General features: G+C 40.2%; 1 protein-coding gene and 1 long non-coding RNA gene across 2 annotated transcripts; one reads left to right on the forward strand and one right to left on the reverse strand.

The window, feature by feature from the left end:
• Positions 1–355: 355 nt before the first annotated feature.
• On the reverse strand, positions 356–8,621 carry LOC126773471 (uncharacterized). The gene is made up of 18 exons (XM_050494425.1): positions 8,579–8,621; positions 6,136–6,708; positions 5,803–6,066; positions 5,356–5,625; positions 4,978–5,283; positions 4,630–4,902; positions 4,285–4,560; positions 3,964–4,230; positions 3,616–3,894; positions 3,262–3,576; positions 2,809–3,117; positions 2,455–2,769; positions 2,107–2,400; positions 1,753–2,058; positions 1,411–1,686; positions 970–1,242; positions 693–930; positions 356–626 (listed from the first exon to the last, which is right to left on the reverse strand). Exons 1-18 carry the CDS (start codon positions 8,619–8,621, stop codon positions 356–358), a joined length of 5,148 nt encoding a protein of 1,715 aa, XP_050350382.1.
• Positions 8,622–10,830: 2,209 nt separating this feature from the next.
• Positions 10,831–17,584, forward strand: LOC126773454 (uncharacterized). Its single transcript, XR_007669733.1, has 3 exons — positions 10,831–11,112; positions 11,583–11,660; positions 17,248–17,584. It is a non-coding gene; the product is annotated as an uncharacterized LOC126773454 (long non-coding RNA).
• The last annotated feature ends 5,133 nt before the right edge of the window (positions 17,585–22,717 follow it).

Below are 22,717 nucleotides of genomic sequence, written 5' to 3' on the forward strand. Positions count from 1 at the left end.
GCAGTAGATTTGTGTTATCTTGTGGAATGTTGTGGAATGATATATTAAAATATTAAACGATAATCGTTTATCGATCTCGATCTATCAAATGAAATAAAAAATTAAGCAATAAGTGAATATAAAACACATTGAATATGCTTTAGTTGTTTATTAAAAAGTAATTACAATTTTTGAATTTGTTTTACAATAATTCGGTTGACTAGAGCCAAACATTAAATAACATAAATTTCAATTCTTATAATAAGGGTCAGTAACGACAAATTAAATAAATATAAGGTTTGTTCCGTAAGTAAAAGTCGAGTCGCAAATTTAAAGTTACACTATTCAATTCTACAATTATGCTATGTCGATAACCTTAAAAATATGTTTTTCTGAATCCTGTGTCAAGGTGCTTATTCAATGAGACACTTTGGGTCGCTATCCTGTCTCCACAATCTACGTTAACAGGCCAATCACATACTTCTTTATATGGATTGTAATGAAGACCTGCTGGACACGAGAATGCAATCGGTTTTCCGAAAGAACATTTGTAGAATTGATTACAATTTTCATGAGCTATCAACTCGCCTTCGGAGTTTGCTGCTTCACATATTTGTAGTGCTGCACGAGGGTTGCAGTTGCAAGAACTTCCTTGATCGGCGTCATCGTCATTTCCACCATTGCTGTTCCCATCACCATTATTATTGCCTGATTCTGGTATTACTCTATCGCCACATTTCACGTTTTCGGGCCAATCACAAATTTGTTTGTAAGGATTGTAAAAAAGATTAACGGGGCAATCCATTGAAACAGGTTCGTTGTTGGAGCATTTGTAGAACTGGTTGCAGTTTTCGTGTGCGACTAAGACTCCATCAGAACCTTCCCGACCGCAAATCGAAGGTGCTTCACCGGGGTTGCAGTTGCAAGTTCCATCATTGTCATCGCCACCACCTTCGCCGCCTCCGCCTCCACCGCCTCCACTACCTCCACCTCCACAACCTCCGCCATTGTCATCGTCATCACATTCTGGAATTACTCTGTCTCCACAATCAACATTTTCGGGCCAATCACATATTCTTATGTATGGATTGTAGAGAAGGTTGCTGGGACAGCTTATTGTGACTGGTTTGCCATTGGAGCATTTGTAGAACTGGTTGCAGTTTTCGTGTGCAACTAAAACTCCATCAGAACCTTCCCGACCGCAAATCGAAGGTGCTTCACCGGGGTTGCAGTTGCAAGTTCCATCATTGTCATCGCCACCACCTCCGCCGCCTCCACCTCCGCCGCCTCCACCTGCGCCGCCTCCACCTCCGCCGCCTCCACCTCCGCCGCCTCCACCTCCGCCGCCTCCACCTCCGCCGCCTCCACCTCCGCCGCCTCCACCTCCGCCGCCTCCACCTCCGCCGCCTCCGCCGCCTCCGCCGCCTCCACCACCTCCGCCATTGTCATCGTCATCACATTCTGGAATTACTCTGTCTCCACAATCAACATTTTCGGGCCAATCACATATTCTTTTGTGTGGATTGTAGAGAAGGTTTCCGGGACAGTTCATTGTGACGGGTTTTCCATTGAAACATTTGTAGAACTGGTTGCAGTTTTCGTGTGCGACTAAGACTCCATCAGAACCTTCCCGACCGCAAATCGAAGGTGCTTCACCGGGGTTGCAGTTGCAAGTTCCATCATTGTCATCGCCACTTCCTCCGTCGTCTCCGCCTCCACCACCTCCACCTCCGCCGCCTCCGCCTCCACCTCCTCCGCCTCCGCCGCCTCCACCACCTCCGCCATTGTCATCGTCATCACATTCTGGAATTATTCTGTCTCCACAATCAACATTTTCGGGCCAATCACATATTCTTTTGTGTGGATTGTAGAGAAGGTTGCCGGGACAGTTCATTGTGACGGGTTTTCCATTGAAACATTTGTAGAACTGGTTGCAGTTTTCGTGTGCGACTAAGACTCCATCAGAACCTTCCCGACCGCAAATCGAAGGTGCTTCACCGGGGTTGCAGTTGCAAGTTCCATCATTGTCATCGCCACCACCGTCGCCGCCTCCGCCTCCACCACCTCCATCTCCGCCGCCTCCGCCACCTCCGCCTCCACCTCCTCCGCCTCCGCCGCCTCCACCACCTCCGCCATTGTCATCGTCATCACATTCTGGAATTATTCTGTCTCCACAATCAACATTTTCGGGCCAATCACATATTCTTTTGTGTGGATTGTAGAGAAGGTTGCCGGGACAGTTCATTGTGACGGGTTTTCCATTGAAACATTTGTAGAACTGGTTGCAGTTTTCGTGTGCGACTAAGACTCCATCAGAACCTTCCCGACCGCAAATCGAAGGTGCTTCACCGGGGTTGCAGTTGCAAGTTCCATCATTGTCATCGCCACCACCGTCGCCGCCTCCGCCTCCACCACCTCCACCTCCGCCGCCTCCGCCACCTCCACCTCCACCTCCTCCGCCACCGCCGCCTCCACCACCTCCGCCATTGTCATCGTCATCACATTCTGGAATTACTCTGTCTCCACAATCAACATTTTCAGGCCAATCACATATTCTTTTGTGTGGATTGTAGAGAAGGTTGCCGGGACAGTTCATTGTGACGGGTTTTCCATTGAAACATTTGTAGAACTGATTGCAGTTTTCGTGTGCGACTAAGACTCCATCAGAACCTTCCCGACCGCAAATCGAAGGTGCTTCACCGGGGTTGCAGTTGCAAGTTCCATCATTGTCATCGCCACCACCGTCGCCGCCTCCGCCTCCACCACCTCCACCTCCGCCGCCTCCGCCACCTCCGCCTCCACCTCCTCCGCCACCGCCACCTCCACCACCTCCGCCATTGTCATCGTCATCACATTCTGGAATTACTCTGTCTCCACAATCAACATTTTCGGGCCAATCACATATTCTTTTGTGTGGATTGTAGAGAAGGTTGCCGGGACAGTTCATTGTGACGGGTTTACCATTGAAACATTTGTAGAACTGGTTGCAGTTTTCGTGTGCGACTAAGACTCCGTCAGAATCTTCCCGACCGCAAATCGAAGGTGCTTCACCGGGGTTGCAATTGCAAGTTCCATCATTGTCATCGCCACCACCTTCACCGCCTCCGCCTCCACCGCCTCCGCCTCCGCCGCCTCCACCTCCACCGCCTCCACCTCCGCCGCCTCCACCTCCGCCGCCTCCACCTCCGCCGCCTCCACCTCCGCCGCCTCCACCACCGCCGCCTCCACCTCCGCCGCCTCCACCTCCGCCGCCTCCACCTCCTCCGCCACCGCCGCCTCCACCACCTCCGCCATTGTCATCGTTATCACATTCTGGAATTACTCTGTCTCCACAATCAACATTTTCGGGCCAATCACATATTCTTTTGTGTGGATTGTAGAGAAGGTTGCCGGGACAGTTCATTGTGACGGGTTTACCATTGAAACATTTGTAGAACTGGTTGCAGTTTTCGTGTGCGACTAAGACTCCGTCAGAATCTTCCCGACCGCAAATCGAAGGTGCTTCACCGGGGTTGCAGTTGCAAGTTCCATCATTGTCATCGCCACCACCGTCGCCGCCTCCGCCTCCACCACCTCCACCTCCGCCGCCTCCGCCACCTCCGCCTCCACCTCCTCCGCCACCGCCACCTCCACCACCTCCGCCATTGTCATCGTCATCACATTCTGGAATTACTCTGTCTCCACAATCAACATTTTCGGGCCAATCACATATTCTTTTGTGTGGATTGTAGAGAAGGTTGCCGGGACAGTTCATTGTGACGGGTTTACCATTGAAACATTTGTAGAACTGGTTGCAGTTTTCGTGTGCGACTAAGACTCCGTCAGAATCTTCCCGACCGCAAATCGAAGGTGCTTCACCGGGGTTGCAATTGCAAGTTCCATCATTGTCATCGCCACCACCTTCACCGCCTCCGCCTCCACCACCTCCACCTCCGCCGCCTCCGCCGCCTCCGCCTCCACCTCCTCCGCCACCGCCGCCTCCACCACCTCCGCCATTGTCATCGTCATCACATTCTGGAATTACTCTGTCTCCACAATCAACATTTTCGGGCCAATCACATATTCTTTTGTGTGGATTGTAGAGAAGGTTGCCGGGACAGTTCATTGTGACGGGTTTTCCATTGAAACATTTGTAGAACTGGTTGCAGTTTTCGTGTGCGACTAAGACTCCATCAGAACCTTCCCGACCGCAAATCGAAGGTGCTTCACCGGGGTTGCAGTTGCAAGTTCCATCATTGTCATCGCCACCACCTCCACCGCCTCCGCCGCCTCCGCCTCCACCTCCTCCGCCACCGCCGCCTCCACCACCTCCGCCATTGTCATCGTCATCACATTCTGGAATTACTCTGTCTCCACAATCAACATTTTCGGGCCAATCACATATTCTTTTGTGTGGATTGTAGAGAAGGTTGCCGGGACAGTTCATTGTGACGGGTTTTCCATTGAAACATTTGTAGAACTGGTTGCAGTTTTCGTGTGCGACTAAGACTCCATCAGAACCTTCCCGACCGCAAATCGAAGGTGCTTCACCGGGGTTGCAGTTGCAAGTTCCATCATTGTCATCGCCACTTCCTCCGTCGTCTCCGCCTCCACCACCTCCACCTCCGCCACCTCCGCCTCCACCTCCTCCGCCTCCGCCGCCTCCACCACCTCCGCCATTGTCATCGTCATCACATTCTGGAATTACTCTGTCTCCACAATCAACATTTTCGGGCCAATCACATATTCTTTTGTGTGGATTGTAGAGAAGATTGCCGGGACAGTTCATTGTGACGGGTTTTCCATTGAAACATTTGTAGAACTGGTTGCAGTTTTCGTGTGCGACTAAGACTCCATCAGAACCTTCCCGACCGCAAATCGAAGGTGCTTCACCGGGGTTGCAGTTGCAAGTTCCATCATTGTCATCGCCACCACCTTCACCGCCTCCGCCTCCACCACCTCCACCTCCGCCGCCTCCGCCGCCTCCGCCTCCACCTCCTCCGCCACCGCCGCCTCCACCACCTCCGCCATTGTCATCGTCATCACATTCTGGAATTACTCTGTCTCCACAATCAACATTTTCGGGCCAATCACATATTCTTTTGTGTGGATTGTAGAGAAGGTTGCCGGGACAGTTCATTGTGACGGGTTTTCCATTGAAACATTTGTAGAACTGGTTGCAGTTTTCGTGTGCGACTAAGACTCCATCAGAACCTTCCCGACCGCAAATCGAAGGTGCTTCACCGGGGTTGCAGTTGCAAGTTCCATCATTGTCATCGCCACCACCGTCGCCGCCTCCGCCTCCACCACCTCCACCTCCGCCGCCTCCGCCACCTCCGCCTCCACCTCCTCCGCCACCGCCGCCTCCACCACCTCCGCCATTGTCATCGTCATCACATTCTGGAATTACTCTGTCTCCACAATCAACATTTTCGGGCCAATCACATATTCTTTTGTGTGGATTGTAGAGAAGGTTGCCGGGACAGTTCATTGTGACGGGTTTACCATTGAAACATTTGTAGAACTGGTTGCAGTTTTCGTGTGCGACTAAGACTCCGTCAGAATCTTCCCGACCGCAAATCGAAGGTGCTTCACCGGGGTTGCAGTTGCAAGTTCCATCATTGTCATCGCCACCACCTTCACCGCCTCCGCCTCCACCGCCTCCGCCTCCGCCGCCTCCACCTCCACCGCCTCCACCTCCGCCGCCTCCACCTCCGCCGCCTCCACCTCCGCCGCCTCCACCTCCGCCGCCTCCACCTCCGCCGCCTCCACCACCGCCGCCTCCACCTCCGCCGCCTCCACCTCCGCCGCCTCCACCTCCTCCGCCACCGCCGCCTCCACCACCTCCGCCATTGTCATCGTTATCACATTCTGGAATTACTCTGTCTCCACAATCAACATTTTCGGGCCAATCACATATTCTTTTGTGTGGATTGTAGAGAAGGTTGCCGGGACAGTTCATTGTGACGGGTTTTCCATTGAAACATTTGTAGAACTGGTTGCAGTTTTCGTGTGCGATTAAGACTCCGTCAGAATCTTCCCGACCGCAAATCGAAGGTGCTTCACCGGGGTTGCAGTTGCAAGTTCCACCACTGTCATCGCCACCACCTTCGCCGCCTCCACCACCTCCGCCTCCGCCGCCTCCGCCTCCACCTCCCCCGCCTCCGTCGCCTCCACCGTCTCCGCCATTGTCATCGTCATCACATTCTGGAATTACTCTGTCACCACATTCAACGTTTTCGGGCCAATCACATATTTCTTTGTGTGGATTGTATAGAAGGTTTCCGGGACAGTTTACTGTAACGGGTTTGCCATTGAAGCATTTATAAAACTGGTTGCAATTTTCGTGTGCGATTAAAACCCCGTCAGACCCTTCCCGACCACAAATCGATGGCGCCTCACCGGGGTTACAGTTGCAAGATCCATTGTTATCATCGCCATCTTCATTGCCGTCCCCATTCTCGTTTTCGTTCTCATCACAGTCCTCATCTTCCTTCTCGTCTGGGACAACCCTATCACCGCAGTCTACTGTTTCAGACCAATCACATTCTTGTTTTTCAACATCAAAGAAGAGGTTCGACGCACATTTCTTTACTACAAGATTTCCGTGCGTGCATTGGTAGAATTTGTTACAGTTTTCGTGGGGATAAAGTTTTTCAATAGTGTGGTCTATCGGGCAACCATTCTCATTTAGCTCAATATCATTTCCTTGAGCTAAACTGATTGCGCAGACCAGCAGTAAGGCTGCGACTGAAAATTATAAAAATCATTTTAAAATAAGTTACGTTACATTTATTTTATTTTTATTGCAAGTTATATTATACTTTCAAAGTTTTACTACTTTCTTTATTATATTTTTGTAGTCATATCTGCAGTAGAGTTTTAGTATTACTATGTAGGTTGTATATGTTTTCTTATATGATTTTTCATATTTTCAACATTTGTTTCTACACATTGCTATTTTTATCATTGATCTATATTTTGTCAATAGCTAAACATAATAAAAAGAAAATCTGTTAATAGACAGGGTAGTAAACAGAGACTGTGTGCTTATGTGAGTTTTATACTTCGATAGCGTCGACATTATTGTCGGCACATTGAACACTTTTCTCATCATATAATTCAAAGTTAATGTTTATTCTCTCTCTCTCTTTTTTACAGTTAATTCTGCAGCATATTTATTCTCAAAAATAATCCCAAGATTAAAAGTAAACACAATTGAAATTATAAAAAATAAATTGAAAATGCTTAATACATATTAAGAATAATAAAATTACTTTAATTATAATATATATGTTAACTGCGTTTCTGTCAATGGCATACAGATGGAATTGAATATTTGAATAACAAGCGGTTTAAGATAAAAATAATCACCGATTACAATAGCAAATATTTATAATACTTTTTTTTAATATGTAATCTTTGAACTTAATTTAATTTAAGTTTAAACATTTGACGTCGTCATTATATCGCAATTTTATTTATTTAAGTTTGTGATATCAATTAGAAGACAAGAGATAATAACAAATGAATTGTAATCTAAAACATAAACTTTTCGTCACAAACTGAATTCCAAACGACGCTAAAAAGCGTAAACAAAATTCTTAACATATTTACTAACTTAAGCTTAATTAAAAAAAGGTTAAATAAATTTTCTTTAAATTTTTTTTTTTATAGAATAGGAAGGCGGACGAGCATATGGGCCACCTGATGGTAAGTGGTCACCAACGCCCTTAGACATTGGCATTGTAAGAAATGTCAACCATTGCTTACATATCCAATGCGCCACCAACCTTGGGAACTAAGATTTTATATCCCTTGTGCCTGTAATTACACTGGCTCACTCACCCTTCAAACCGGAACACAACAATACCAAGTACTGCTGTTTTGCGGTAGAATATCTGATGAGTGGGTGGTACCTACCCAGACGAGCTTGCACAAAGCCCTACCACCGATTTTGGGGTTATTTTAATCAATATTAAATATTGTTAATGCATTTATATTTTGTTTTGTTTTAATGGCGATAACTTATTATCTAATTATTATAAAAGGGATATCGCACTTGAACTAAATTTATGTATTTATATTAAAATAATAAATATATGGTACCTTTCATATTATTTTATGAACACCCAATTCTTTGTAACAAGTGCACTTACACTGACAAATAACAAATACATAAAATGTAATGAAATCAGTGTTATATATATGAAAGCATAATCTTGTTACTCCTGTGATTAAAAAATATTTCTAAGAATTAAACAAATTGATATTATCAGTTACATGATAAAAAGTACGAAATGCTAAAACTGATTTATTGATTGGAATCTATTATTCACTATGTCTTATCTGACGATAGCCAATGACAGCTGCCTGATTTTCATTAAAATTAATCGAATTTTAAGGGGTTCCGTGAGTATCTTTCCGAAAATATATTTACAATAGAGCTTTGGGCAAGCCCGCTTGAGTACGTACCACCCTCTCATAACATATACTATCGCCAAACAGTACTACTAACCTAAGTGACTGATGATTTTTGATTTGACTTTTCTAAAGGATATTCAAAAATCTACTTAATCAACATCGCACAAGTTCTACTAAAATCATTATTATTAGTTGCCAGGATGGAAGTCAGCCAGTGTAACTTCTGGCACACGAGACATAATGTGTGCGTAAGACATAAAGATTGGTGGCGCATTGGTGATGTGAGAAAAGTTTAATATTTCTTTAAAAATGATTACAATTTTATTATAATGAAACTGAACTACCGTTATCGATATTTTCCTCTTTTTTAACAATGAAAATGATGCCTGTTATCTATACGATAGGTTCATTCTACCGCTGACTTTTTTGTAGGCATTTTGGAAACTAGCTTAAGCTTGATAGGGCTTTGTGTAAGCTCGTCTGGGTAGGTACCACCCACTTATCAGATATTCTACCACCAATCTGCAGTGTTTAGTATAGTTAAGTTCCGGTTTGAAACGAATATTTAAATGAGCTAAGCATAGGAAAATAAACTTACAAACCCATCAATTATATCATATAAAAGCTTGTTACGAGATCTTTCTAAGTAATATATACCTACATAGAATTACTTGTGTCAAGATTCATGCTCGCCTCGATTTTGTATGGTGCAAGCCCAGCAGTTAAACAGTGCTGTGATAATATTTCGCCAGAAATATAAGCTACATGACGTGAAGACCATCTTTAACAAATTCCATACAGGCGGATAGCATGGCAGCTTCGTTCATTTGTGCCCTTCAAAAAAGGGCGTTATGATTCCTGTGATGCGTCAAAAGGCATCATTCACTAGTAAACACATCTACATTGTAACGCAACCTGACCTTGGCCCTTGTAGTAGAATTTATTAAACATTAAAAATATAAAAATTAGCACGTAACGCTTAGGATTCAGTATTTGTGTGTATATATTATTTGGAACTATACATTATATATAAGTTAAAATAATAAATACGATTCAATCGTGGTAGAATAATAAATATAAAATTTTATATACCAAGCATTTTTTAATATGAATCTCACTTTAAGAAGAAGATTTGCGTCTTATATAACCATGTTGCTCCGATGTGGGTTGGTAAGCCTATGGTGACTATTTTATCATTCAGCAATAATAAGCTTTTGGAGAAACAAGCTTTATGCAAGCCTACCTGAGTAAATGACGCGTTCTCATCAATGATTATATCGCTAAACATCGACACGACAAACAAACAATAAAAAAAATACATTTTATTTTTACTGTGCACAGTGCGGCGCGGTTAAACGGTGAAAATCCCATGCGTATAGCCCATAAAGCTCTTCAATAGGCAAAATTTAAAGTTATTAAAATACACAAACTTCAAAATATCTACGTAGACGGTTAGCAAGTGGCATGTCTCTGTCTCTATATATATAAAAGCTTTTATTGTAAAATACGAATATCAGTATATATAATTCTAACAGGTTACTTTTCGACGCCCTAATTAATTCGAATCGAATGTAGAATTTTTTATAATAATTGGCAATAAGATTATTTATGTTGTTTCAATAATGAATCTCTTTAATTAGTGGTCAGAATGAAGAGAAACGAGTGTTTAGAACATTTTAAAATAGTTGCAAATTTCTGTGGTGTTTCATAAGCTGTATTTTATATTAAATTATCCGATGATGGTCATCATATCATAAAAATGCCTAATAACAATGTAATGAAACAATTACGCATAAAATATATAATATAAAATAATCAAAATATGCTTAAAAGTATATTGACTAAGATAATTTGGTTTAATTATCTGCTGTTTCAATCACATCAAAATCAAAGACCATTCATTCAAAATACTATCATGCCAAATTTTTTATTATATTTAATGAAAGGTTTTATAATGCAACAATAACACGCATAAAACACAAAAACGAACTGTCACTTTCTATATTTTTAGAAAATGTTATGTCATAAATAATCATAATCTATTTAGACAATGATTCGTCCTCATACTCGGCCTAGTTTTATAAAACGTAGTTTAGTATTTTATTTTCAGTTTCTTGAATCTAATTTTAGTTTATTAAGTCTCGTTTTATAGATTTTGGTGTACGAAGAGTCAAACAGTGTAGCGTGCATCTTGTGGTGGCGCTTGGATAACCCTTAGGCGTAAACTGATTTAAAACAAACCAGCTAATTCAGAACCTTCAAGCGCATACATCATATCATCGCATGTTGCTCAATTATTTAGCAAAAATAAGGTTGTACGAAAAATATTGTCGTTTGTGCCCATCTTACAACATGACTTCTCAAAACCGATTAAGGGATTCTATAGAACACGTAGATGTTTTAACCACCATAAATTACTGGTGGGGAAGCAATCAGCAAAATAATTCTCAAATATCGTTAGCGTTAACATATGCCAAATATTCGAGTACCTGTTTACACACCGCATCAACTCAAAATAAACGCGTTAAGCGTAGAAAAGTGTAAAAAGTAAATAATGAGATTCTTTTATTGTTTGAATGATACATATATAAACCAGCTTGGAATAGAAAGTAAGAAAGTAGGGAAATCAGCAGATTTTGGCATGTTGGATAAAGGAATATATAATAATTGCTGTGTGCTCGTACGTTGAACTACGTCTAGGAGTACAACAAACGATAACTACTCGCTAAGGTTAGTACCATTTTATCTAATCTGAGAAACATTCTATAGATTATGTTTCAAATAAATCATAATGAGGTAAGATAACCCTGTGGGAACAACACGTGAATCTTAACCGAACATTGGGCTTGCCCGGGCAATCACCACTGAACATGTGGTTTGTGTGTACTTGTGCTTGCGGTAAAAGAAAACATCATAAGGAAACCTGCATGTGTCGAATTAAATGATACCATATATTTATCTACAAACTTGCATTGAAGATGCTGTGTAGACTAAGTTCAAAATCTTCTTCTCAAGAGGCCTTTGGCCAGCAGTAGGTCATTTATAGGTTGTAACTTATTTTACTTCACGTCTCAAATGGATAGCTTTTTCGATATTTTATCCGATGAATTCTGAAATTTATGTTATATAATAATAATAATAATTGATGTTTAAAATGTGGTATTTAAATGTTAATGTTTTTTTTTTTTAATTTATTTTAGATAGGAAAATGAGTGAATGGTCGAACTGATATTAAACGATCACAAACCCCCATAGATATTGGTCCTGGAAGACTTATAGTAAGTAGCCAACGTTGGCTTTTGAATGTCGGTGAGTTGTTATTAGAAGTAAAACAAATGAGAAATTAAGTAGTTAGGTGGAATGGTGTTATATTATAAATAAATATATATTCATCAAGAATTGTTTGTTGTGCATATTATATCAGATACAAAAAGCTATGTAAATAACATAGAATGTTTCATAGGATTTTATTTAAATTTAGATTATTAATTTTTATTATTTTAGTCAAATTTTAAAATAGTCCCTCCCGATTCCCACCCGACGCAAAGCTGCCCATAATGCAGGCCGCATTTCCGCGTTGTATGGCAATGGACAACCTTTGTGCCAAGTGTGACCCGGAGCGACTGTCAAATCCCCTCTCTCTAAGGCGACAGCCAATTTCCCTTATTAAACTGAGGGCATCCGACCCCCAACATCCCGACGTCTCAACCGCTAGTGGCACAAATAAATATTTTTTTAAAAAGGGGGCATACTTCTCCCGTTTTCTCGCTGCTGCACTCTCAGCAGCCGCCCCAGCCGTCCGTGTTGTGTGGGCCAGGTGAGAGGCCGCGAAGGTATTGACACAGGTAGCATCCCATATCAAACTTCTTCCCCTTTGCCATGGGACCAGTGTCAAGCCATCCGGTCTCTTGCCATCGGAGCGACTGAGACCTGGTGGTTCCAGGACGCATGGGACATTCGCCGAAACCAAGGCTCAACGGACAATGTCGTTTAGAGCGTGGTGTCGGGGAAATCTCCCCGAGCATCGTCCGCAACTCAATGCGTGATGACCGTTGGCACCCACCATGGATCCGCAGATGCATCGGTGTGGTTGACAAACATCGCAGCCAAGGCGGAGAGCCACAGCCACACGCAAAGAGTCACTGTCGAGAAGAGTCCCAAAGTAGGGGGAAGGCAAAGCCTGCAACCAAGCTCCAGACTCCGTCCTCGACACCGCTCTGAGTCTGGCCAAATCCGCTCCCCCAGCCGCACTGACAAGTCGGTCGAGCTCAGACTTGTACCCCACATCGTCCCAAGAACGCTGCCTTTCTGGAAATCCAGGAAGGGGTGCATTCGGGAAGAGCGTCTCCCACTTCGCTACTCCCTCAGCAGCAAAAGGTATGATAGTCCTGCCTCCAACGGACGATAAAATTTTAGAGACCAGACTAACAACCCCATGCGCCGATGCGAGAAAGGCAGGCAGACACACATCCCTCACTCGTCGCACACCTAGACCCCCAGACCGTACAGGCAAAGAGGCTTGGCTCCACTGAGTTTCATTCAATGACACATTCAAAATACTTTCCACCGTACACTTTAAGGAGCTATCAAAGGAAGATATATCTTGAGGGAACAACCAGACAGGAGACGTCCTTAAAAGATAGGTAATCTTTGGTACCGCAAAACACATTCTTTAAAGAGGGGAATCAAAGTAAGGATATCTTGTCTCACGTCTTCTGGCTTTCCCCCAATAGTGCCATCATCTAGGTACCATATATTAAGAGGAGATTTTAAGGACAAGATTGCCTTATGGATTGCAAGGCTGAAAGTAAGTGATCCAAGCGGATCCCCCTGCTGTGCACCAACTTGGGAAAGTATTAGGGAATTTTCGAAGAAGAGCTTAGAAGGGAACTGATAGACCTGTTGAAGAAATGGATAAAGAGAAGGAATGTTTCTACTGACCTCAACAAGGAGTACGTCCCTTTCCACTGAGTTGAACGCGTTCTTAAGATCTAATTTTATCACTACACAATCTGCGTTCCCTGGCTCTGTTACAAATGTACGTGTTGCGTGTATTGCTCCCTCACACCCCATTTGGGTTCCGAACCCCAACTGGTGCGGCTGGAGGTATTTGGCCATATCCTCTCTAATAGCACGACACCCTAGCTTAGCCACTAAACGACGAAAGATGCTCCCCACTGCAATTGGTCTAATGCCCCCATCTTTTTTTGACAGCGCGCACAGACTCGCCCCGTACATGTATGGACAAACTTCCGGATTTAATTGCCCACTAAGAAGGAAGTTACACAAATCAACCAAACATTCAAGCAAACGTTGCCCGTTGTCCCCTGCAGAATTCGTGATCAGCTCTTTTAAATGAACTGGACGAATACCATCCAAACAAACATCCCGCTGAACCATTATGAAAACTGCCTAGAGCCTGGACTACGTCTTCCTTTTTGACTTTTAAGATTTGAATGGATCGATCCGGCGCCAGAGGAAAAGCTAATGGACGCGATGGGGATGGATGTTTGGACCTCAAGGAAGCTAGAGTTTCGGAACCAGGCGGTGCTATTGCATCATCAGACATTAACAAGCGCACTGCCCCCCTCAAGTCACCCTCAAACACCTTTGACTCGATCGCCTTTTGGACTGAAGACGCTCTATAGGACACATCTTTATCGGCATCATCGGGTGCGCCACAGGATATTATGTTGGCCTTCACTTTGGACGTAAGGTTACCCGAGCCCTGCAGAAGTGGTAATTTAAGCGCAGTATAAGAAAATGTGAGCAGTGTACACCAATCTGTTGTTCCATTGGTCTCAATACACCTTCTTATAATGTCGCACAATCTACCGGCCGCTAGGTTCCTCACTCCCTTAGGAACATGCCTTAGCACCCTTACAGATCTCCTGAGTGACGCTAGACCATCAAGGACATTGATAGGAGGCTGTGAACCCACAGATGGTGCACTTATACCGTCGTCGTCGGGTTGAAGGGACTGCTGCGCGCTAGCGGTCCCGACAGGGAAACGAGCCACATCCTTATGTTTATGCCCAATATGTATTTTAAGCCCATGCGAGTTAAACGTTCGCGCCGAACTGGGGCAATGAGGACATGTTAACCTTAGAAAAGGGGAACTCATGTTTTACAATATAATAATGATATCATTGATTTTGAATGTCAAAATTACATTTTAAAATATTAAATTAAAAAATAATAATATATATATAATGAAATTATTAAAATGTCAAACAAAGTTTTGAAATTTTAAACTGTTTGTGTTCCGCTCGGGATCGAACTCTTTCCAGTTGAATAAACGCAGTACTTGAGACCCCTAGACCAACAGCTCACTAGGTGCCTTTGTGAAATTTAGCAATTGAATCTTCAAGCTCTTGATGATTCGTTGGGTAGTTTATAAAGTTCTGTTCAGGCCACCCACACATTTATTATCACTCCTTTATAACAACACCAATTGTAATTATTAATTTAATTCCTTCACCTCCCCTCGTCTTCACATGTGGTTCAACTGTTCGTTTTCATGTCATTAGGAAGGTCAAAGGTTTAGCGATTTAATTATCAATTTTTGATTTTGTTAAGTCTTCGTCACGTCATATGTATATTTGAACGTCCCTTTTTGTCGTCATCTCTGGGTAATCCGTTTGGATAACATTATCACAAATTAATTACACATATATATGTATTTTTAACATAACAATAATTGATAATACGCACTTATATAATTTTAAAATTGTATTCTATGTGAATCTTAACCGATGATCGTGGGTTCAAACCCGGGCAAGCACCACTGAATTTTCATGTGCTTAATTTGTGATTATAATTCATCTCGTGCTTGACGGTGAAGGAAAACATCGTGAGGAAACCTGCATGTGTCTAATTTCACTGAAATTCTGCCACATGTGTATTCCACCAACCCGCATTGGAGCAGCGTGGTGGAATAAGCTCCAAACCTTCTCCTCAAAAAGAGGTGCGGAGGCCTTTAGCCCAGCAGTGGGACATTCACAGGCTGTTACGGAATTCTATGTGGAGCGTTTACTATTGTCCTTGCGTGCAGCGCCCTCCTCCCAATACATAGAATTAGAATTTAAGGTTTGTTAATATTAATTCCTTATGCGATCATTCTATAGTATAGTACTACGTAGTAAGTTCATAGTACTGCGAAGTAGAACGGGGATTCTGATAATATCAAACTTGAATGCAGGTTTTTGATAAATTACTTTATTTTTGAATAATAAAACTCAATAGAAGTATGTAATTGTATTAGAACAACTTTATTTGTATGTCACGTGACACGTTATGAACCGATTATATGTTTTTTTAATAAGCTGTACTTTAAGGACGGCCCCAATACAATTCTAAGACAAAAGGATAGATTAAGCATAAGTTCGGAATTCTAAAAGAGATTCACTTAATACATGGTCGGAACGGTTAATAAGCTGTTATTAACACAATAAAGGAGAATATCATAGGTCTGTGTCCAGCTCACTGTCGCTTCAGCTTACTAATACTTTGGGCTATGTCGATAACTTTGGTTTGTAACGTAGCGTAGGACGCCCAGCCAGCTAGGTGGAGTAACGATATTCGCAAAGTCGCTGGCGGTGGATGGAGATTGAGAGCTAAAGATCGAGCTCTGTGGCGCGCCATTAGAGAGGTCTATGTCCAGTGGTGGACGACAAAAGATTTTTGTTGATGATGATGATGACGTGTCATTTAAGCAACGCGTTAAGTTAGTAATATACAACCCAAAATATTCATTTAAAGTCAGTCCATAAATGTTATTTAGCTGGGTAAAGATGATCCTCTTAAACAGGAACTGTCTACCAATCTACACTGGAGCAGTAAGATGGTCTAGCTCCAAGCCGTCCCCTTAATGCTTGTTTACCATTAAAAATTAATTTATCATAATAAACATTTTCCACATCTTTTTTTTCTAGTAATCTATGTCATCTTCATTATAATCGTCAAAGTTATCGCTTTCAACGAATTCTGAAAGATAATTTAAACATGCTAATTGCATTCAAGTAGTCACCCAAAAGAAATTATTCAACAAGATATAAAATTACAAGTCATAGATTGAACGATATATTTCTTGCAGTGCATATAGACATTCTATAGGGAGTGGTGACTTCTTATCATGAAGTGGGCCCATTTTTTATTCCGTTAACTTCTAGCCTCCGTCGAAATTTAAAAAAGGAATGAACGAGAGATAGTATAAAAGTTTTGTCAGTTTAATTTTGTCATAGAAATTGTATTTGGCCTTTTATTTTTGTTCAACCTTAAAGGGGGTAAAATGGAAGTTAAATCTCTGTCGTTAGTTTCCATGGTTATGGAAGTTGGTGTTTCGGGTAGAAATAAACATAAAAATAATGACAAATTAGACACATGCAGGTTTCCTCACGATGTTTTCCTTCACCGTCAAGCACGAGACGAATTATAAACACAAATTAAGCACATGAAAATTCAGTGGTGCTTGCCCGGGTTTGAACCCACGATCATCGGTTAAGATTCACGCGTTCTAACCACTAGGCCATCTCAGCTTGTACTATATAAATATTTATTATATGTCATGTCTTTATTCAAAAATCACCCTTAAATAATTGAACATGAAATCATGACGAATACTCGATACAAGTTTAATAGAGACACGTATGGTATTAAGGGCAAATAACAATTAATAATATTTTAATAATATTTATAATTTATTATTATTATTAATTTTGTCGTATTATTTATTATTATTTAGCTTGTGATGCCAATATGTCCATCCAATTGAAAAAATAACCATAAAAATTAGTACACACTCAGTGAATTACACCCCATTTAGTACGTTAGTTTTTATATATCTTACATTGGGTTTTATTACAGTTAAATTAAGAAAATCATTGGGGGGATATGCCATGATCGCCAAGCTTGGCAGACGGGATCACAATCGCAGTAAGTTGGTCATAGTACTCAGAGAGACGCTGCTGCCCGTTCTCTGGTATATATTCCCTCGGGTCGACTTCTACGCCCCCCACGGCTTGCGAGAAGACGTTGGATGCGGGAAGCGCAAGACCGGCCAAAATGGAAATCCTTGGACGCCTTTGTCCCCCATTTGGAGGATGATGATGATGAATTTAAGACATTTTTGATATTTTACTTAAAAGCAATTGCCACTAAGCAAATATTTATATCTATTGTAACCATTTTCATTGTATACTATCATTGCTACCTAATACCTATTAATTTAAAAAAAAATCAGTAATTATAATAATCAGTAATTAAAATTATGCACGTCAAAATGGCAGATTGAATTCCACGCTGGCCAATTGACGGGTAGCGCTAATGTATGTATAAAGACAATATAGATGAGAATTGTTTACAATTTGGTGTTTTTTTTTATTAAAAAAAATAGAGATACATCAGCGAACAATACTTTATTGTGCTCGTTTCGTGCTTAAAAGACTAATTAACATAAACGAGGAAGAGAATTGGACCAAGAATAGATTCCTAAATAAATGCGACCTCTAACGCTTAAGTGACGTAGTTACCAGTATTTCATTTCGCACGCTATTAAAGACCTTACATAAGTTACAAAAAATATAACTAAAGCATCTTTGGAATCGTTCCAGACTTCAATAATACTTTGAACGAGTTGCACACAACCATTGGTTGTCGAGCGATCCCTTGTAAATCTAAATTGTTTATTATGCAGCAACTTATTTCTGGCTGAAAAATCTTGCTATTAGTTTGTAGTATTGTAATTATTGTATGTAGTCTGACTTAATATAATTATTTGCAAATATAAAATACATTGAGTATTAGGTAGATTATATGCTCTCAAAGTCGCTTGAGAATATTTTACATCATCTAGATAAATAACCCTACAACATAAGGTTAATCACAATCTTACAACACAGTACATAGTAAGCGTAGCTTACTGTCTATTTATAATCGTTAATTATTAATTGAAATACCGTGATACCGTGATATTTGCTTGTAAATTCTAATCAAATTCAAGTACCTTAATTCAATTCAGAAACATTATACTTATTTGTTGATAATCAAAAAATAAGTAAGAATGACTAGCAATAAAAAAAATTACTCGATAATACGGACGAAAGAGAATTATGTTTTTTTTCGCTGGAAGTAATCCAATCACTAAAAATCCAGCGGTACCCACTCAGTCTATTCGGACGGCGGATCGCTTGCGCATACGATTGCGACTTTTCCATCGCTAGGTAGCCCGTAAATTTTCATGTGGAACAATTCAGCCACGAATTAATTTCGTTCAACTTTGACTATTCATTCACTTTGACAGATATACATTTGATAAATTAATATATTTAACGAAGTTCTGCCACATGTGTATTCGCTCACCCATATTGGAAATCGAGCAGAGTCTTTTGCTCAGCAGTTTGACATTTAGTAGCTATAATTTTATTATATTAATTATTATGGTAAAATTGTCCTTAACATTCGCTTTCTCTTTTCCATTTATTTGAAATAATTGTAATATATTTTTCTCTTTTATTCATCTCTATTACTAGTTATATCTGCATTTACTCCCATATTATGTCTCCACTTACAAAGTCCGTAGATATTTTGTATTTAAAATGAGTAGTTTAGAGAGTAGCCAATGGACCACACGATTGTGAGTGACACCACCGCTCATAGATATTGGCGCTGTATCGAATATTAACTCTTACATTACCAATTCGCGACCAACCATCGAGACTAAGATTTTATTTCTCTTATGCTTTATGCCAGTATTGCTGTTAGGCGATATAATGTGATGAATGGGTGGCTTCTACACAGCTTTCATACATCTCTTCCACTAATTGAAACTTATAGCCACAAATAACTAACTTTTCTCATAATATAAACCGGTGAAGGTTTACTTTTAACTCAAACTTCATAAGTAAGTTCTCTTGTAGCAAAAGTCAAACATTATTTTGTAGTAACTATCCTTGGGCAAGGTATTCGCTTTTATAATGCAAGCACGACAATCGTTTTAGATTAATAAACAAAGCGTATTGCGCTATAAAAGGTTTCATAAATAATAAAAAGCGTTACTTATGTGGAGTAGACATGACATGTTTTGGTTGATTTTCATTTTCACTTAACACACCTACAGCCTCTTCTAATTGCAGAGGTTTTTCTTCCAATTGCAAATTTGACCTTGAATTGCTGAGCGTTGGTTAATAAAAAGCGATTATTTCTTACACTGCCAATATCTATGGGCGTTGAAGACCACCTCCCATCAGGTGGCCCATTTGTTCGTCTGCCTTCCTTTAATATATAAAAAAACGTCATTCGTCAAGACCTAAAAAAGTTATTATAAACTACATATAACATCACTTTTACAATCATTATCTAAATATTGTGCGTAATTATATATTTACGTGACTAGTATTTTAATCATATTTATCTTTAATTGTCGAATTAGTTTATTGTAAATGAAATGTTTTGAAATATTAATGATGATTAATAGTATAAAATACATAAAGAACTTTTCTTTTTTAACTTTAGGAATATTAGAAGGCAGGAGGCAGAGAACTTGATTCTAGTTTTCACACGCGTTTGTTGTTAGGTTTGAAAAAAAAAGCCCATCTCCTTCCTTATGGCTCAAGCTTACTTTATACCAAATTGTATCAAAAGCGGTTCAGTGGTTTAGCCTCGAAAGCGTAACAAACAGACAGAGTTACTTTCGCATTCATAACATTATGATGATGATTCCTCCAGACCGATTTCGGTCACGGCGGCCAATCAAGAGAGATTAGCCAACTACGCAGGAGATATTACAGTGCACACGTGTGTGCGCAAACACAGGTGCACTCTCTATTCCCTAACTCTCATAATCCGATGGGACGGCAATCCGACACCTCCGGAAAGAGTTCAAGCGCAGGACCAACGGCTTTACGTGCTTTCCGAGGCGCAGGAGTGTACACACTTCCAGACTCCGGGCTGCTCTTGAAAATTTTTTGACAGAAAAACCCAATAACTTTTTATTGACCCGACCTGGGAATTGAACCCAGGACCTCGGAGTCTGCGGCCTTTTATCAATCCACTAGACCAACGAGGCAGTATTCATAACATTACTAATATACATAGTTACAGAGTGGTTACAGCAAATCAAAAACAGAGTGATATGTGAATAAATCGATCGATAAACGAGATTAGGATTTTTTTTCATAATAAACCAATTTATTGTAATCAATACAGAGATTTTAATTTATAAAGGATTTATTATGAAAAGTTTATTTTAAGATTATACATTTATATTTACTAAGATTAGTTATCTTATAATAATAAGGTATTAAGTCATTTGTGATTAACGATAACGATATAACATTTTGGAATTTATTACTTAAGCATTAATGAATTAATTTGTATCATAAAATAACGATAAATTTTGTAGAACAACGTCCGTTGATTTTAGTTATTATACTTGACGGCGCAGCGGAATACGTCTCGAAAAAAATATGTTTTATTCAATTTTTATAATTTGTAATTCCTGAAGGTAGCAAGGTTGTCACTCGAACGTCAGAGTAGTCAGCTTGAGAGTAGGGAGGCCATTCAATGATCAAACGAAAGGGCGCGCACACGCATCCACGCGTTTGACGGATGTCATAGTTAAATCAGGAATTATTTCATTAATCTTTTGTAATTTTTTAATTGTAATAGTGTCTTAATAAAAATCGACTAACTTTAAATCGACTTTGAAGTCGATTATTATAGCATAGTAATTGTAAAGTGCTAATATTTTATTGGAATACCCTCTCTCTTCGCCCATTCACGCCATATACAAACAATTAGCCGTACCGCGATATGAGAAAGCAAGTTGAGAGCTAAGTCTCTTCATACTTAATTGTGTGCAAATTATTCGTGTGCAAAAGGCAAAATATTTGCTTACCAATATTAAAGGTAAAAGGGCTCTCTGATAATGATGTGTGATAAGCTACTAGTTGTTATAAATATACCTAAACTTGTCGTCTTATAAAGTTCTAAAAATCGAATCATTCTTAAAATTGCGTAAAAAAAGTATGTATGATATAAAATAAAGTATTACCAATATTTAATTATTAATTACGCTTACTTTTAGAACTAAGGTGTTATATCACTGGCTTACTCTCTCATCGAACCTGGACAGGTTCGATGGGTGGATGAGAGTAAGCCACAATAAAACGAAGTATTACTGTTTGGCTGTAGAATATTATGAGGTACTACCCTTGCACAAGCCCTACCACAAAGTTAGTTATGATTTTAAACGTGATATACTATTAATATTATATAAAAACGCCATTAATAAAATCACTAAACTAAGAAGATTTTCCAAAATAGATTTAAAATAAATAGATACGATACGGATGATTGAAAATAGTGATAGAAATACTTAAAGAAACGTCTGAAAGATAGTCTTCTTATGGTGTTTTTATATATATATAGGCTAGCGCTTGACTGTTATCACACCTGATGGAAAGTGAAAATACAGTCTAACGTGGAGCGCGCTTACCTAGAAGATGCCTATTCACTCTTGACATGAAGGTAACATATTGTAGGTGGTGGGGAAAATGGAGGTCGGGAAAGTATTCCAGATTTTAGCGGTGCGTATCAGAAACGAGGAAGCAAATCGTTTCGTACGTGTCTTAAATACGTCAACTACGTACGGTTCAGATCTTTACGATACCTCGCAGTTCTGTAAAAAGGTGTGATCATGGGCAAAGGGTTCATATTATATAAAAGACAAATGTTAGTTATTTATGCGGATATTGAACGGATTGGTAGCTTCAAATTCAATAAGGAAATGACTAGAGAGTTTTGAATGGAAGAGAAAACCACACTTAACAGGTTACCGTCAAGCGATGATTACAATACTGACTCAATAACTTTTATCTGAAAGACGAATTAATAAATGTATGAAAGTCATATAATTTTTTTATGACATTTTTTTTAAAACTTGCCGTTCATTAGCGGCAGATAAATTTTAAAAGGAAATTTTAAGATAAGATCAAAACTACTTAAGTGTCCCGATAAAACGCGAAAAATTATGATTTGTATTTTTATAACGTTTGTCATATAAAAAAAAACGAAAAGGAATGCGCATGATAAAGCGTTCCAGTGAAAATAATTATCAATGATAATATTATAATTGCATTTATAAATCAATGCTCGACCAAAACATTATAATTTCTTCGAATTATATTACAAAAACGTTTATAAGAAAATAGTGATTCGGTCTATTCACACGTACCATTAAATATAAATTAGTTAATGTCATGAAATTTGTCATCTGAGTCGGCAACAGTCGTGCAACTTGAAAGCTTCCACAGCGTGAGCTGCGTGATTAGATAAA

Source organism: Nymphalis io, chromosome 14 (genome assembly GCF_905147045.1).
Source record: "Nymphalis io chromosome 14, ilAglIoxx1.1, whole genome shotgun sequence".
In the NCBI taxonomy this organism is placed as follows: Eukaryota; Metazoa; Arthropoda; class Insecta; order Lepidoptera; family Nymphalidae; genus Nymphalis; species Nymphalis io.